This window comes from Mustela nigripes, chromosome 13 (assembly GCF_022355385.1).
Source record: "Mustela nigripes isolate SB6536 chromosome 13, MUSNIG.SB6536, whole genome shotgun sequence".
NCBI classification, from domain to species: Eukaryota; Metazoa; Chordata; class Mammalia; order Carnivora; family Mustelidae; genus Mustela; species Mustela nigripes.
In genome coordinates, this window is record NC_081569.1 from 5,072,299 (window position 1) to 5,087,293 (window position 14,995).

Genomic DNA, 14,995 nt, shown 5'->3' on the forward strand with positions numbered 1-14,995 from the left:
AACCCCATATTGGGCTCTTCTGGCTTATGCTCTCTCTCTCGTTTTTTGGGGTTTTTTTTTTTTTTTTGTATTTTTTAAGATTTTATTTATTTATTTGACAGACAGAGATCAGAAGTAGGCAGAGAGGCAGGCAGAGAGAAAGGAGGAAGCAGGCTCCCTGCTGAGCAGAGAGCCCGATGCGGGGCTCAATCCCAGGACCCTGGGGATCATGACCTGAGCCGAAGGCAGAAGCTTTAACCCACTGAGCCACCCAGGCACCCTGTTCTCTCTCTCTCTCTCTCTCTTAAAAAAAAAAAAAAAGACAAATTATTTCTTTCGGCCTAAAATCCTTTTAATTCATTCAACAAACACTTATGGTGTGCGCACTTCGGGCCCTGTTCTATGCCGGGTTCTGGTCATAGATGAGTAACGAGTAGTCCCTGTCCTCCTGAAACTCACAGTTTAGTAGAAGTTTGTCAAGAAGTGCAATTAACCACTGGAAAGGCTGCAGAGAGAAGCCAAGATTAATTTTAAAATGTTACATCAACTCTGTAAAGTTACTGCCAAGTGTTTTTTAACTGAAACAAGTTTCTGTGTGTAAGGTTTTATAAAGTACAGCCTTCCCTATTTTTGCCATTGATGACTTAATACCATGGAGGTTGTTCTTAACAGTTATGCTGTTGACCTTTAGAATAACCATTAATGGATTTATTTTTGTATCATGTTAGAGTGTGTCATCCTTGATGTTCGCAATTATCTTTAAGACAGTCAAGTGGTGGGATTAGAGAGACTGTCAGAGCTGGCGTGAGCACCTCTTGTTCTGTGTGCCGAACCGGGGCTGGAAGATCAGGGCTGCAGAGCAGGAAGCAGAGCAGGGGGGGTGGATGTGAGAGACACGGCGGAAGGAGAGCCAGAGGAAGCTGAGATGCCGCCAAGGTTTCAGACCCGGTGACTGAGAAATCTATGACACCATTAGCAGAGCAGGGGAGTCAGGAGACAGAGCAGATTGGGAGAAAAGCTGAGGAGGGCTATTTTAAGACTTGTGGAGCTTAAAGTGTTGATAAGTCATTCAGGTGGAAATGTCTTCCAGACATCTGGAGACGCGCCCAGGACCAGAACATGGGCAGGTATCGGTGGGGACTAAAATCAGAGGACTAAGAGAATTCCAAAGCAAGAATGGCTAAAAGTCCCAAGCATCTGCAAAGACTCCCAAGTGTAAGGGGCAGGTGGAGGAAGTGGAGCTCAGAGAGAGAATTTGAGTAGAAACCCCATGATTGTCTTGAACGTCAGGAGAGGAGGAAGAAGGGAATAAATGAAATAGTGGTGGGTGCTGCAGAACGATCAAGGAAGAGACTGGAATTTGGCCTCAGGAAGTTTCTGGCGCTTTGACATTTGGCAGGGATGAAACCGTGATAAGTGGTTAAAGAAAGATGTGCTGCAGGGATATGTATGCCTTTGATTTTGTGTGACAAGGGGTAAGGGCTAAAACTGACTTGGTAACAATAACGCGCTGATTTTTCTTAACATCGATTGTTTTCTCAGACAAGTCGGCACAAAATTTAGCATCCAGAAATCTGAAACACGAGCGTTTCCGAAGTCTTAGTTTTCCTCATACAAAAGAAATGATGAAGATTTTTCATAAAAAATTTGGCTTGCATAATTTTAGAACTAATCAGCTAGAGGCGATCAATGCTGCGCTGCTGGGTGAAGACTGTTTTATCTTAATGCCCACTGGTACGTATTTTTAGATGTCAATTGGCAGGAGTCCATTGGCAGATGTTAAATGAAAGTCCTTTAATAGAAATAAAATGCACACCCACACAGTAATTCCATCATGAAGGGACCTCTAGAACTCCCGTGCCGTAGTGAGAAAGTGTACAACCTCACGTCTTCTGTCAACGTGATAGCGCTAATGGCCCTTTAAGATTTTCAACTCAGAGCTTGTTGTGTTCAGTCAATCTAGAATCTCTCTCACTCTTTCTCTTTCTTTAAGTCTAAATTAGTCTGGCACTTAAACAAAGAATTACTGTCCGAGGCCTTGCTCGCCTCTGGCACTTTTTTGGTCCAGTGGAGTGTTGAAGGGTGGTTAAGATCTTTAGCTCTGGAGCTATGGCCTGGCCTCATCATGCAGCCCTGCCACTTACTCGCAGCATGACCTTGAACAAGGCCCTTCAGCCCACATGCCAGCTGCCTCCTGTGTCCAGTGAGGATGACAGTAAAGCACCTACTTCACAGAATGTCGTGACCATCCGACGAAAAGCGTTTAGCCATAGGTAAAGAGGTAGAATGTGATGTATAGTTCAAAACCAAAAACGAAGTCTTGGAAACTGCCAGGCACAAGCTTCTACTATTAGTGGATGGGAGAAGTTGAAAATTAGAGACGAATCATTTTAGGTAGCATTTAACGTGTATTGTTTATCTTACCATTTTGAATTTGAGTTACATGGAGAGACGGGGGTGCGTCTCAGGGTGTCTTTCTCTTCATGTTCTGTTAGTATACCCCAGTGTAGTTCTATCCTTCTTTAATCTCAAAGGAATATTGGGAACATTCCCTTATTGATAAGAGTACTGGGAGTCAAAGCATGGGTATTTAGCGTTGACAGGTTCATGCTAGTTTAAAAAAGTGCATCCTACAAGTGTTTTCTGATCATCTAAGAAGTGTTAAACCGTGGTCACTATGGTACTACGTGATGTATATTTTGTCACATTTTAAGTCTTTAAAAATTAAATGTTATACCAGGTAATTATTTTCATCCTAACACTGTGCTAGAATACCCCTTTTATGGTGTTTGGATTTCCCAAGTAGATTTTTAAAGCAATTCTATTGCCTCTAAGTTCCCTGCCCTGATTCCTGCTTTTGCATTCATGTAAGCCTACACAAGATGGCCTAAAAGGTAATTTTCACACATTTAAATTGTCTAAATATTTTGGCTCATTCAGATAAGGCAAACTGTTGGCACGGTGCTGAATGTCACTTGGTGTCCTATTAGTTAATTGCTTTTAAATATTACTGTATGATTTAGTTCGTAACTTTTGCCTTCATGCTCTCAAGATTGAACCTGACAGGTTTTGGGGTTTTTTTTGTCCTTTCAGGAGGTGGTAAAAGTCTGTGTTACCAGCTCCCTGCCTGTGTCTCTCCTGGCGTCACAATTGTCATTTCTCCCTTGAGATCACTTATAGTAGATCAAGTCCAAAAGCTGACTTCCTTGGATGTAAGTTAAAATACTACCAATTACAATAAAAAATACTAATAAAGACGTAAAGATAATTGTATTTCAGTACTCTGAGTAACCTTTTTCATAAAGCAGTTTGTGAATTGCAAACATAAAGCACAGCAGTTTCATTAAGTTGTACGAGTCTTTGAAAATTCCAATACAGATAACCTTCTGTAGTTCAGTCTGATTTTATTCTAGAAAAATGTAATTTAGCAAGAACTTTTAACCTATATTTTCCTGATTTGAATTTCTTTTACTAATGTGAAAGGATTTCCTTTCTTACTACTGCGAGATCCCCACAGTTCCCCCTCTCTTCACATCTTAAAATGCGTACACAGGAGCACCCCCACACTGGCGTCCTTTTTCCTCTTGGCCGAGGTTAAGAACGTATATGAATGTATTCTACCAAATCCTGCATATTTTCAAGAGTATGAGCCCCCACCCCTCAACAAGACCGCTGGTTTGATTTTTCTTCCAAAGAATGTGTTTGTGCAGTGCCCATCCCCTGTGGCCCATCAGGCCTGATGCTACTCTCATCATCCCTGAGCTTTAAAACGCTGGAGATACCTTTGCCCAAACTAAAACGAGCCATACCTCAGGATGCGACGCTCTTGGGTACTGAATTCATATTTATCTTACTTACAGATATGAAAAGCAAAAGCAGTAAAGAAAAGAGGAAGGAAAAAAGAGAAGGAAATAAATAATGGGATATTTTGAGTTATGGCTAAGAGAAGTTTTTTTGTTTTTTTTTAAATAGATGCTATCTGTTTACTTCCACTGCGCTGAGATTGTCTTCCCTTTGACCCATTTTTGATATATGACTTCTAAAACATAGAGACTGAGGACACGTCTGTGTTTATGTTTGCTACTTTTGTGCTTAGATCCCAGCTACCTATCTGACGGGTGATAAGACTGACTCAGAAGCCACAAGTATTTACCTGCAGTTATCCAAGAAAGACCCAATTATAAAACTTCTGTATGTCACTCCAGAGAAGGTGTGTATTGATACTGTTATTTTAAAATATGGTATTAAAGCTGTGTTAGAAAAACAGCCCAAGTCTGCCTCCTGAGGAGGGAAGAACCCAGTCTTCCCCCCTCTTGTTTTCTCCTTTACCATCACATAGAGTGTTTGAATCCTGGTGACCAAATGTGTGGACTTTTTCCTCGTTCTGAGCAGCTCTCTGTAACCCCGGCAGTGCCACTCCATACTGACAGTGTCTGCATGGAGATAGCATCCGATCCCGTGGGTTAAGAGCTCGGGCCCTCGAGATGGTTCCCACCCTTCTTTAGATGCCAGCAGCAAGTTGAAAGTCCCCAGGTTACCCATAACTTCTGTCCGATTTGGCTAATAAATCAGAGGTTCCCATGGCTCCCCTCCTCAGGTTCAATTGGTGTACTAGAGCGGCCCTCAGAACTCAAGGGAACACTTCACATTTACCATTTTATTATGGGATGTGATAAAGGATGCAGATGAACAGCCAGTGGAGGGAGACACAGGACAGGGACTAGGTGGGTCCCAAGCGCAGGAGCTTCTGTCCCTGTGGCACTGGGATGCCTGACCCTCCACATGTGGACATGTTCACCAACCTGGAAGCCCGCCAAACCCCCAACTCTGGGGGTTTTATGGCTGCCTCATGTCGGCAAGATCATTTCCAGCCCCTCTCCTCTCTCTGCAGGATGGGGTGCTCCTGAGAATTCCAGGCTTCTGATCATGGCTCGGTCTCCTGGTGAGCAGCCCTCACCCAGAGTCACTGCCCCAGAACAAAAGATGCTCCTGCTGTTCTTAACACTTAAGAATTTCGAAGGGCGGGGCGCCTGGGTGGCTCAATGGGTTAAGCCTCTGCCTTCGGCTCAGGTCATGATCTCGGGGTCCTGGGATCGAGCCCTGAATTGGGCTCTCTGCTCAGCAGGGAGCCTGCTTCCTCCTCTCTCTCCGTCAAATAAATAAACAAAATATTAAAAAAAAAAAAAAAAAAGAATTTAGAAGGGCTTTAGGAGCCCTGCATCAAGGATGGGGTCAGAGACAAATATTAGAACCAGGGAGGCTTCTGTTCTTATCACTTAGCAAATTACAAAGGTTTCAAGAGCTCTGTGCCAGGAACTGGAAGCAGAGACCAATATATTTTACTATTATCTCATTAAAGCCCACTAGAATACATAATATTTTTAGATTGTTAACATAATCTTTTTTAATAAAGATTTTATCTGTTTGAGAGAGAGCACAAGCAGGGGGAGAGGGAGAAGCAGACTCCCCATTGAGCAGGGAGCCTGCTTAGTGGGACTCAATCCTAGGACCCTAGGATCATGACCTGAGCCAAAGGCAGACTCTTAGCCAACTGAGCCACCCAACCGACTGAATCATTGACATAATTTCTGATACACATTATATAGTACAAGGATTCCTGTATTACTTTTACCCTGAAACCCTAATGGTAACACTTTACTGTCGCTTTATTGTTCTCTCTCTTTACTTTTTTCCTAAAATAGTTGAGAGTAGGTTGCAAACATGCTCTCCCTTTCAACCCTAAATACTTCACTGTGCATTTCCTAAAAACAAATTCCAGGGTGCTGGCTGGCTTAGTCAGTTAAGCATCTGCCTTTGGCTCAGGTCAGGATCCCAAGGTCCTGGGATGGACACCGCATCAGGCTCTCTGCTTAGCGAGGAGCCTGCCTCTCACTCTGCCTACCATTCCCCCTTCTTGTGTTCTCTCTCTCTGTGTCAAATAAATAAAGTCTTTAAAAATAAATAAATAAATAAAACAAATTCTCTTGCATAACCTCAGAACAATCGTTAAAATGAGAAAATTTTTACTGATACAGTACAGTGGCTTAATCGGTAAACCTCATTCCAGTCTCACTAGTTGTCCCAGTAATGACCTTTATAGCAAAAGAAGATCCTGGATTATGCATTGCATTCAGTTGTCATGTCTCTTTAAGGTTTTTCTGTCTCATGATTTTGACAAGTTGTGAAGAGTAAAGGCTACTTGTTTTGAGGACTGTCCCTCAATTCAAATGTATCTTTGTTTTCTCATGATGAGGTTGATGTTACTCGTCTTGGCAGGAGTATCACAGAGGTGGCAACATGTTCTCGCATCTGAGTGGGAGGCACCGGATGTCTGTTCCTTCTGTTACCGGTCATGTTAGTTAACTTTGATCACTTGGTTGAGGTGATGTCTGTCCAGTTTCTCCACTACAAAATTCCTTTTTTTGTCGTTGTTGCAATTACTATAATAATTACAAAAATAAATGTACATTTTGGCTTTTGCAATTGGCAGATATCCTGCTGTGGGATACTCTGAGACTGGATAAGTATCTTGTTACTCATCAGACTTACCCAAGAGAGTTTTTATCATCCGTTGATGACTCCCTGTCAGTGTTTACTATAATGGATGCCAAATGATGATTTTTCTGACTTAACTGGCGTTCTCTTATGATGAAGAGCTTTCCCTTTTATCTACTTATGTATTTATATCAACTTAAAGTCATGGGTTCTTTTTTTTTTAATTTATTTATTTTTAAGATTTTTTTTAATTTATTTATTTGACAGAGAGATATCACAAGCAGATGGAGAGGCAGGCCAAATTTTTTTTTTTTTTTTTAAGATTTTCTTTATTTATTTGTTAGAGAGAGAGAGAGAGAGCATGAGCACAGGCAGACAGAGTGGTAGGCAGAGGCAGAGGGAAAAGCAGGCTCCCCGCTGAGCAAGGAGCCCGATGTGGGACTTGATCCCAGGACATTGGGATCATGACCTGAGCCAAAGGCAGCCACTTAACCAGCTGAGCCACCCAGGTGTCCCAAAAGTCATGGGTTCTTAATTTGTCAGGGGGCTATTATCAGTTCTCATTGTTTACTTGGATGTTCTAATTGTCCTAGATTTGGCTAGTAGAAGAGTTCCAACTCACTGCTTCTGTGTCCTTTTGACATGTCCTTGTCTAGATATGGATGCCAGGTTTTATCATTGCCACTGGGACATCATTGCTTCTAGGCCCTGCATAGACGGAACCATGAGGTACATACATACATACAAGTGTGTGTGTCGCCACCCCCCAAATAGCATGCCCTCCCACAACATACATCTGTAACCTTGTTACCAGCATAAATGTATGGTGAACCTCAGGTATATTGAGGCAGAAAAAATGCTTTTAGGACTACTGACCTAATACATAATTGCTTGCTAAATGGGGGTGAATATTCTAGAAGGTCTTATTCAGAATTTTCTATTACTTCTGCCAATTTTCTTCATACATTGAAGTAAGGACTTCTTTTATATGGAGGTTTTAATACAGCTTACGTTGTAGTGAAACTTAAAGACAACAGAGCCCTTAAGGTGATGTGGTGTTTAAATGTTTTCAGATTTCTCATGAATACATTCCTGCTCTAGGTCTGTGCAAGTAATAGACTGATTTCCACGCTGGAGAATCTGTATGAGAGGAAGCTCTTAGCACGTTTTGTCATTGATGAAGCACATTGTGTCAGTCAGGTAAATACTGGTTTATGTGACTTGAAATCTCAATATGTACTATCAATAGGATATGTATTTTCAGAATAGAGGGAAATCGGTAACTTATTCTTCTAGCTCGCTGAAGAATACAGTGGTTTTCAGTACAGTGAGCAGTGTTTTCTCTTTATGTAAGGAAGATCCAGATAGTCTGAAAAGCAGTATTTTTTTTCCAACTAGTGGGGACATGATTTCCGCCAAGATTACAAAAGAATGAATATGCTTCGCCAGAAGTTCCCTTCTGTTCCAGTGATGGCCCTTACCGCCACAGCTAACCCCAGGGTACAGAAGGACATCCTCACTCAGCTGAAGATTCTCCAGCCTCAGGTGTAAGTTGCTAAAAGTCCTGAATTAAAACAGGAGAATCACAGACTGAGCTTTGAAAACCCCGAGGCACAGATTGCACTCTGTCATTTAGATCAGAATTTGGGGGGCTGGGAGCCATTATGTTTCTAAAAAGTCCCCGAGTGACTCCAGTGTGCAGTGAAATATGGGAACCAAGCCCTACTAGCTTTTTCCTTACTAAAATTAAAGCTCTATCCCCATAGCTATTTTGGAAGTAGGGATAAAGTATGCTCTGTACCTGATAACTCTAGGAGGTCCCAGGAGCAAATTAGCTTTTTTTTTTTTTTTTTTTTTTTAAAGATTTTATTTATTTACTTGAGAGAGAGACAGTGAGAGAGAGCATGAATGAGGAGAAGGTCAGAGAGAGAAGCGGACTCCCCATGGAGCTGGGAGTCCGACGCGGGACTCGATCCCGGGACTCCAGGATCATGACCTGAGCCGAAGGCAGTCGTCCAACCAACTGAGCCACCCAGGCGTCCCAACAAATTAGCTTTTGTTTAGGTGATTCCGGCTCCTGTATATCCTAGAGCGTACATCAGGAAGTGAACGGATGACCCTGCTCTTTCGTTTTCCCCTGAAGCCCCACTTAATCCAAGATGCTGAAACCCATCCAGAAACGATGTGTAACAGCTTTTATACTTTGTTTTCATCTCAACAGCAAAGTGTTTCTTCTTGCCACCAAATCATAATTACTCGTAACAGAAACTGCTATAAAGGAGTAGCCCCGCATATCTGGGTTGTACTGGATTGTTCTTTCCATGAGTTGGTAGAGGCAGGTGCATTCTCTGAGGTGCACTCGCTTAGCAGATACTTACTCAACAGCTGCTGTGTGCCAGTGAAAATACTTCTCCCTTCTGATTTATCAGGGGTGCTTTGAGTTTGAGGAATGCCTGAAGAAATGACTGATGTGTTGGTTCATTTGGAAATACAGACAGTAAGCTGGCTCTCTAAATATTTTCGGTAAAAACAGCAGCCTCGTTCTGCAGGTTACGGGAAGAACCGAAAGTGCCACATGAAGGATATGGGGGAGTATGAGATTAAGACAGCTCCAGGGACCTTTGCAGATTAAACTGGCATTCTTGAGCACATGAATTTTTGAGTCCTCAGAATTTTCTCTGTGAAATCCCAAAATTTGATTTGGAATATTCTACTTTAATCCCACTTGCAGAAGGGTGTTTGTGTAGAATTTGGGGGTGGGGGGGATTTTGCTTCCATAATTAATATACTTTATAACATTATATTTAAGTATCATATTATGCTTTAGGTTCTAGGGAATAACCTACATGCTAGAAATTCACTTCTGTAAGTACCGCACTGATCTGTGGGAGCCTTTCTTTTTTTTTAATAGGCAATGTTTTTAGCTTTTTTCCATTAAATTTATGCCAGATGCAGTCTGCTCCTTCTTTTAGGCCAGTCATTAATTACCAATGCACATAGTTAAAAGAAATTATATAAATTCAGTTCACCTTTGGAATAATTTTTCTAAGTACAGAACTTGTCGTTTTTGTTTGAGTAAACATTGCTCTTATGCATTCAGAGACAGACACCTTTAAAATCTTTTCCTAGTCATGTGAGGAGATCAGCCTGGAAAAGCAATAGATTGTACATTTCCTGAGTCTAGCATGTGGCACCCTGTGCATAATTGGCACTCAGTAAGAATGAATAAATGGAACATATGGAGGAATTTTGGTAAATGTGGGTAAAATATGAAAATTTGGGCAACTCTGTTGATTCCTTAATATATTTGGTATTTCTATATTTGGGAGAGTTTAAATCTCTTAGTGGAAGTAAAAGATTTTAACAGACACTTTCTGATACATTTTTTCCTGATCTCTTTTGCCAATCGGCCCTTGTTTAGATTAAATTTACCCAGCTGCTGCTGTGTCATGGGCCCCAGTGAAGGCAGGTCTCCCTAGGGTTCGAACCTGGGCCCTGTGCTCCTCTCCTACAGCTACTCTGCTGATCTTCTTTGGGAAATACGAGGGTAGATAATAAAATAGAGATTTTATTCCTTTTCCTTAGGACCTTAAAATATAAGCTGAGAAAGAGGAGACAGACGTATAGAGAGCTGATACAACAATGTAGTATAATACGGTAGTAACAGGAGCGGACAGTTACATATTTAGCCTATAGGATGTGCCAGGCACTATTCTTGACCTTTTATGTATGTGAATTCATTTCTCCACCCAAAAGGCTTATGAGGTAAGTACTCCTATTTTCCTCACTTTGGAATGAGGAAACAGAGGCACAGAGAAGTAACTTGAACAAGGTCATATGCTTTGCAAATGATGGAGGGAGGACTTAAACCCAAATAGTCTGGTTTCAGAACCCTTTAAATACTTTTTAATAAGTTGCAGAATGAAGTAAGTGGTAATTAGAGATGTAAATTATGACTGTAGGAACTCAGGAAGGCAAGACTGACGATAACCCAAAATAACAACTGGTTGTTAATGAGGAGGGGTCGGATGGGGTTTTATATGGGAAGCGGGCTTTGTAGGCTGAGTAGTCTTTTTTGTAAGCAGCTGCATTGAGATATAGTTTACATACCTTAAAATGCACCTTTTTAAAGTGTCCAATTCTAGGATTTTTTTTTATTTTTAGTTTATTCACAGTGTTGTGCAATCCCACCACTACTTTTAGAACATTTCTTTTTTTTTTTTTTTTTTTTTTAAAGATTTTATTTATTTATTTGACAGAGATCACAAGTAGGAAGAGAGGCAGGCAGAGAGAGAGGAGGAAGCAGGCTCCCCGCTGAGCAGAGAGCCCGATGCGGGGCTCGATCCCAGGACCCCGGGATCATGACCTGAGCCGAAGGCAGAGGCTTTAACCCACTGAGCCACCCAGGCGCCCCTTTTAGAACATTTCTGTCTCCCTTAAAAGAAACTCCATACCCATTAGCAGTTCCGACTATCCCCCCACTTCCCCAGCCCTAGACAACCACTGATCTACTTCGTGTCTTTATATATTTTTGCCTAAGCTGGACATTTCATATAAACAGAATTTTAGGGGTGCCTCGGTAGTTCAGTGGGTTAAGCCTCTGTGTTCGGCTCAGGTCATGATCTCAGGGCCCTAGGATCGAGTCACGCATCGGGCTCTTTGCTCAGTGGGGAGCCTGCTTCCCCCTCTCTCTGCCGGCCTCTCTGCCTACTTGTGATCTCTCTCTCTGTGTCAAATAAATAAAGTCTTCAGAAAAACAAACAAACAAACAAAATTTTACAGGACGTGGCCTGCTGTGGCTGGCCTCTCACGTATCACATGTGTCCACAGTTCATCTGCCTCGCGGCATGTGACAGTACTTCATTCTGTTTTCAGTGACAAAAAAATATGCCATCGTATGTGTACGCTCTGCATTTTATTCATTTGTTTATTATGTGGTAGCATTTTGAGTTGTTTCCATTTTGTGGATGTTATACTTAGGAATACTTCTACAAGCCTTTGTGTCTAAGTTGTCACATAGACAGGGGCTTTCATTTCTCGGGGACATCTGTCCAGCAGGGGCGTCACCGGGCCATGCAAACTGCAGGCGGTTTTCCAAAGCAGCGGCAGCATGCAGTGTGTGAGGGTTGTGGTCTCTCCCTGTCCGCTCCAGCACGTGTTACCGTGTGCCTCTTTGGTTATACACATCCTTGTGGGTGTGAAGTGGTGAGGATGGCACTTTCATGGGTGGAGAGTGAGGATTCGGGGCTGGAGTTTTGGGCATCAAAGTACAAGTTGGTTCCAAGGAACGGATGATGAGTCATGGCGTGAGTGGAGAGACCTGGAGAAGGGCTGGCCCCGGGTAGGCAGGTCGACGCCCAGTCGCGGGGATCTTGCATTTCGCGATGATAAAGTGTTTGGACTTCGTCCTGTGGGCAGCGTGGCCGGAAGTGGCTTGACCTGAGCCCTGTGGTAGAGTGATCATGCTGGCAGTGAAACAGAAGGTTGAGCAGAGGAATGAGAGATCGGAGGCCAGAAGCCTCTAGCATTCTAGGAGATGGTGACGATGGTGGCAGCAGCAGAGCATAGAGGGGACAGGGTGGAGGGAAAGCACAGCTGAATCTAGGAGATGGGCGGCTGATGGCGTTAGAAAGGCAGATGTCATGGAAGTTTCTGTGTACAGTGTCTTATGCGGGTGACCACCGCCACTGACCATAATTGGATGTGCAGGAAGGAAGCAGGGGTGGAGGAGTGGGTAATGAATTTGATTTTTAGCTCAGTGGTACGGGGGATGTTTAAGGGGTGGGTAGGGATGGTCATGGCCTCAGTCTTCCTGCTTTTTGTGGTCATATGGGCCTCCCGCAAGGATTTTGGGAAACCGTACCCCTTGTGTGTTTCTGACCTAACACCAGAAATTTTTCAGCATGAGTTTTAAATAAAGAGAATGTGATCTGTGGTAAGTAACATTTTTAAATAAAATTATAACCTGGCCCTTTTAAATTTAAATGTCTCCAGTAGAATATAAATATAGTGGAAATTTTGTACCTACTTTCACTCACTTAAAAAATACATTAAAAATTTTTAACTTTATCTTCAAAATGTCCTTTAACAGATAGTTTATATCTTTCCTTTTTCTCTGTGAACTCCTATTTCTCTTTCAGTTTCCCCACAGATTTTTATCCTAAGGCAGTATATTTTTATGCATGAAGTCTTGTTGCTTAATCTACTATACTTACCTGCAAGGAAATAGATGCATAAATTAAAAGTTGTTTTTTTTAATTTCCCATACCAAAATTTTTTTCCAGATTGAACTATTATAATCATTAGTTAACCATATTTTTCAAATTTTAGCATACATTTCGATTGGGAATGTGTAATTTGATGAGATAGGACTTCTTTCAGCTAGCTGATACAACATTTGTTTTGACAAATCAAAACAGCTCGTATTTCTTATTTTTATAGATGTGAGCATTGAGAACCGTTGCTCACACAAACATGTAGATGGGAATGGAAGGCATTTATTATAACAGTAACACTCAATTATTTGAATTTTTTCTGACGTATATGCCAAAATTACATACTGATCTGTCATCAAAAATTATTTTTAATGATCTGTCAGCTGACATCTCAAATCCTTTCAATTTTGTGGAAAGTGAAGAGTTGTAAACTATTTGACTAGCAAAATAAGTCAGATCATTAGTTACTCACTTTACTTTTTCTGGGAAACATGCTATAAAAAAATACTTTACCAAGACTTTTCTAATGACCATTAAATATTCTTGTTCCTGGGTGCCTGGGTAGTTCAGTAGCTTAAGCATCCGGCTCTTGGTTTTTTGCTTAGGTCGTGATCTCAGGATTGTGAGTTTGAACCCCACATTAGGGTCTGTGGCGAGCATGGAGCCTGCTGGAGATTCTCTTTCCGTCTGCCTCTCCCCCACTAATTAATCAATCAATCAGTATTCTTGTTCCTCTCACTGAAATGCATCTTGTATCCTTTACATTTGGAAGGGTTGGGGAAATCAAAATGTTGTTAGTTTCAGTACACTTTGCTGAAACATTTTAAACATTATATATAATTTATATTATATAACATAAATATAATTGATATATTAATATATATAATAAATTTATATAATATATATTCATATATGACATATTAATATATAATTAATATATTATAATATTATTACTGTATTACATATTATAAATCTAAGGTATTTTTATTGTGGGATATGCTTTTAAATAATAGTTTTATCAAAATTTGTGGCTACCAGTTAGCTCTTTCAAATACTGGGACGTGACTTCTATATAACTTGGTTGGCCAAGCCAGCATTTGTTGCCAAACCCATCACCTAAATTAAACTTACTTTCATTTATTTAAAAGGAAAATTCTGACTTTCTCAATCTACGTAAACTGTGTGGTACACATCCCCTTGACAACTATCTCAGTTTCAAAAGCAACAAGAGCTGAGCACAAATTGATTCCATTTCCTGACACATCACTTAAAATGACATGAGTTTGACACCCTGGACCTAATCATAGTTACCATGTTAATGTCAACTGATAAATTACTCCCTAAGTGAAGATACCATGGAGTCTCAAGCTTTTTTAAAAATAAGATCTTAAGATATAATTTGGGTGCCTGGCTCACTTAGTCGATAGATTGAGACCCTTGATCTCCAGGTGGTGAGTTTGAGCCCAACATTGGGCATGAGCCTACTTAAAATAAGAGAGAGAGAGAGAGGGAGATAAGTGACATACCATAAAATTCACCCATTTAAAGATAAGCATTCGGGGATTTTTTTGTCTTCACAGAGTTATCCAGCCATCCCCCAAATCTAAGCATAGAACATTTTCATCACGCCAGAAAGAAACCTGGTACTCGTTCGTGGTCACTCCCCATGTTCCCCTTCTCTGTGCCCATCAGCTTTTCCCGAGCACAGTCTTCTCACGCACGGCTCATCCCTGTGGCCGCATGTATCAGTACTGGGTTCCTTAAGGCTGAATAATCTTCCATTGTATGGGCCTTCCGTGTTTATTTATACATCCATCAGTTGATGGGACCTGTCTCTGGCTAGAATATTTGGTAATTCCAGGGGTACCTGGGTGGCTCAGTTGTTAAGCATCTGCCTTTGGCTCGGATCATGATCCCAGGGTCCCGGGATCGAGCCCCGCATTAGGCTCCCTGCTCAGCCAGAAGCCTGCTTCTCCCTCTCCCACTCCCCCTGCTTATGTTTTTATCTTAAAAGAAAAATATTTGGTAATTCCAAACATCCCATTTTCCAACAGAACAGGTAAAACAAACTCTAAGCAACTGCCGACATTCTCAACGTAGCAAACTGGCCCGTGTGCTGCGGTTCAGCAGGCCTTTTGTAGTAGAGAGATCTGTTGTGGTTTTGAGTTTGAGATTGATAATTTTATTTCCTAATGTCATGTCATTTTATTATTTTTAGTAATTTGTTTCACTAAGGTAATTAAGTAACATTTCTAAAGTGGTTTTTTTTAAAGATTTTATTTATTTGTGTGCCAGAGAGAGAGAAC

The 14,995-nt window shown here is 41.3% G+C and overlaps 1 protein-coding gene across 2 annotated transcripts in view; it reads left to right on the forward strand.

Annotated features, from left to right (window-relative positions):
- The window catches only part of BLM (BLM RecQ like helicase), a 91,049-nt gene that overhangs the window by 38,712 nt on the left and 37,342 nt on the right, over positions 1 to 14,995 (forward strand). For both annotated transcript variants that reach the window (XM_059371532.1, XM_059371531.1), the window contains exons 8-12: positions 1,522 to 1,713; positions 3,073 to 3,191; positions 4,076 to 4,189; positions 7,576 to 7,674; positions 7,873 to 8,021. In XM_059371532.1, the coding sequence (XP_059227515.1) occupies positions 1,522 to 1,713; positions 3,073 to 3,191; positions 4,076 to 4,189; positions 7,576 to 7,674; positions 7,873 to 8,021 (673 nt within the window). The remainder of the gene's footprint in view (positions 1 to 1,521; positions 1,714 to 3,072; positions 3,192 to 4,075; positions 4,190 to 7,575; positions 7,675 to 7,872; positions 8,022 to 14,995) is intronic.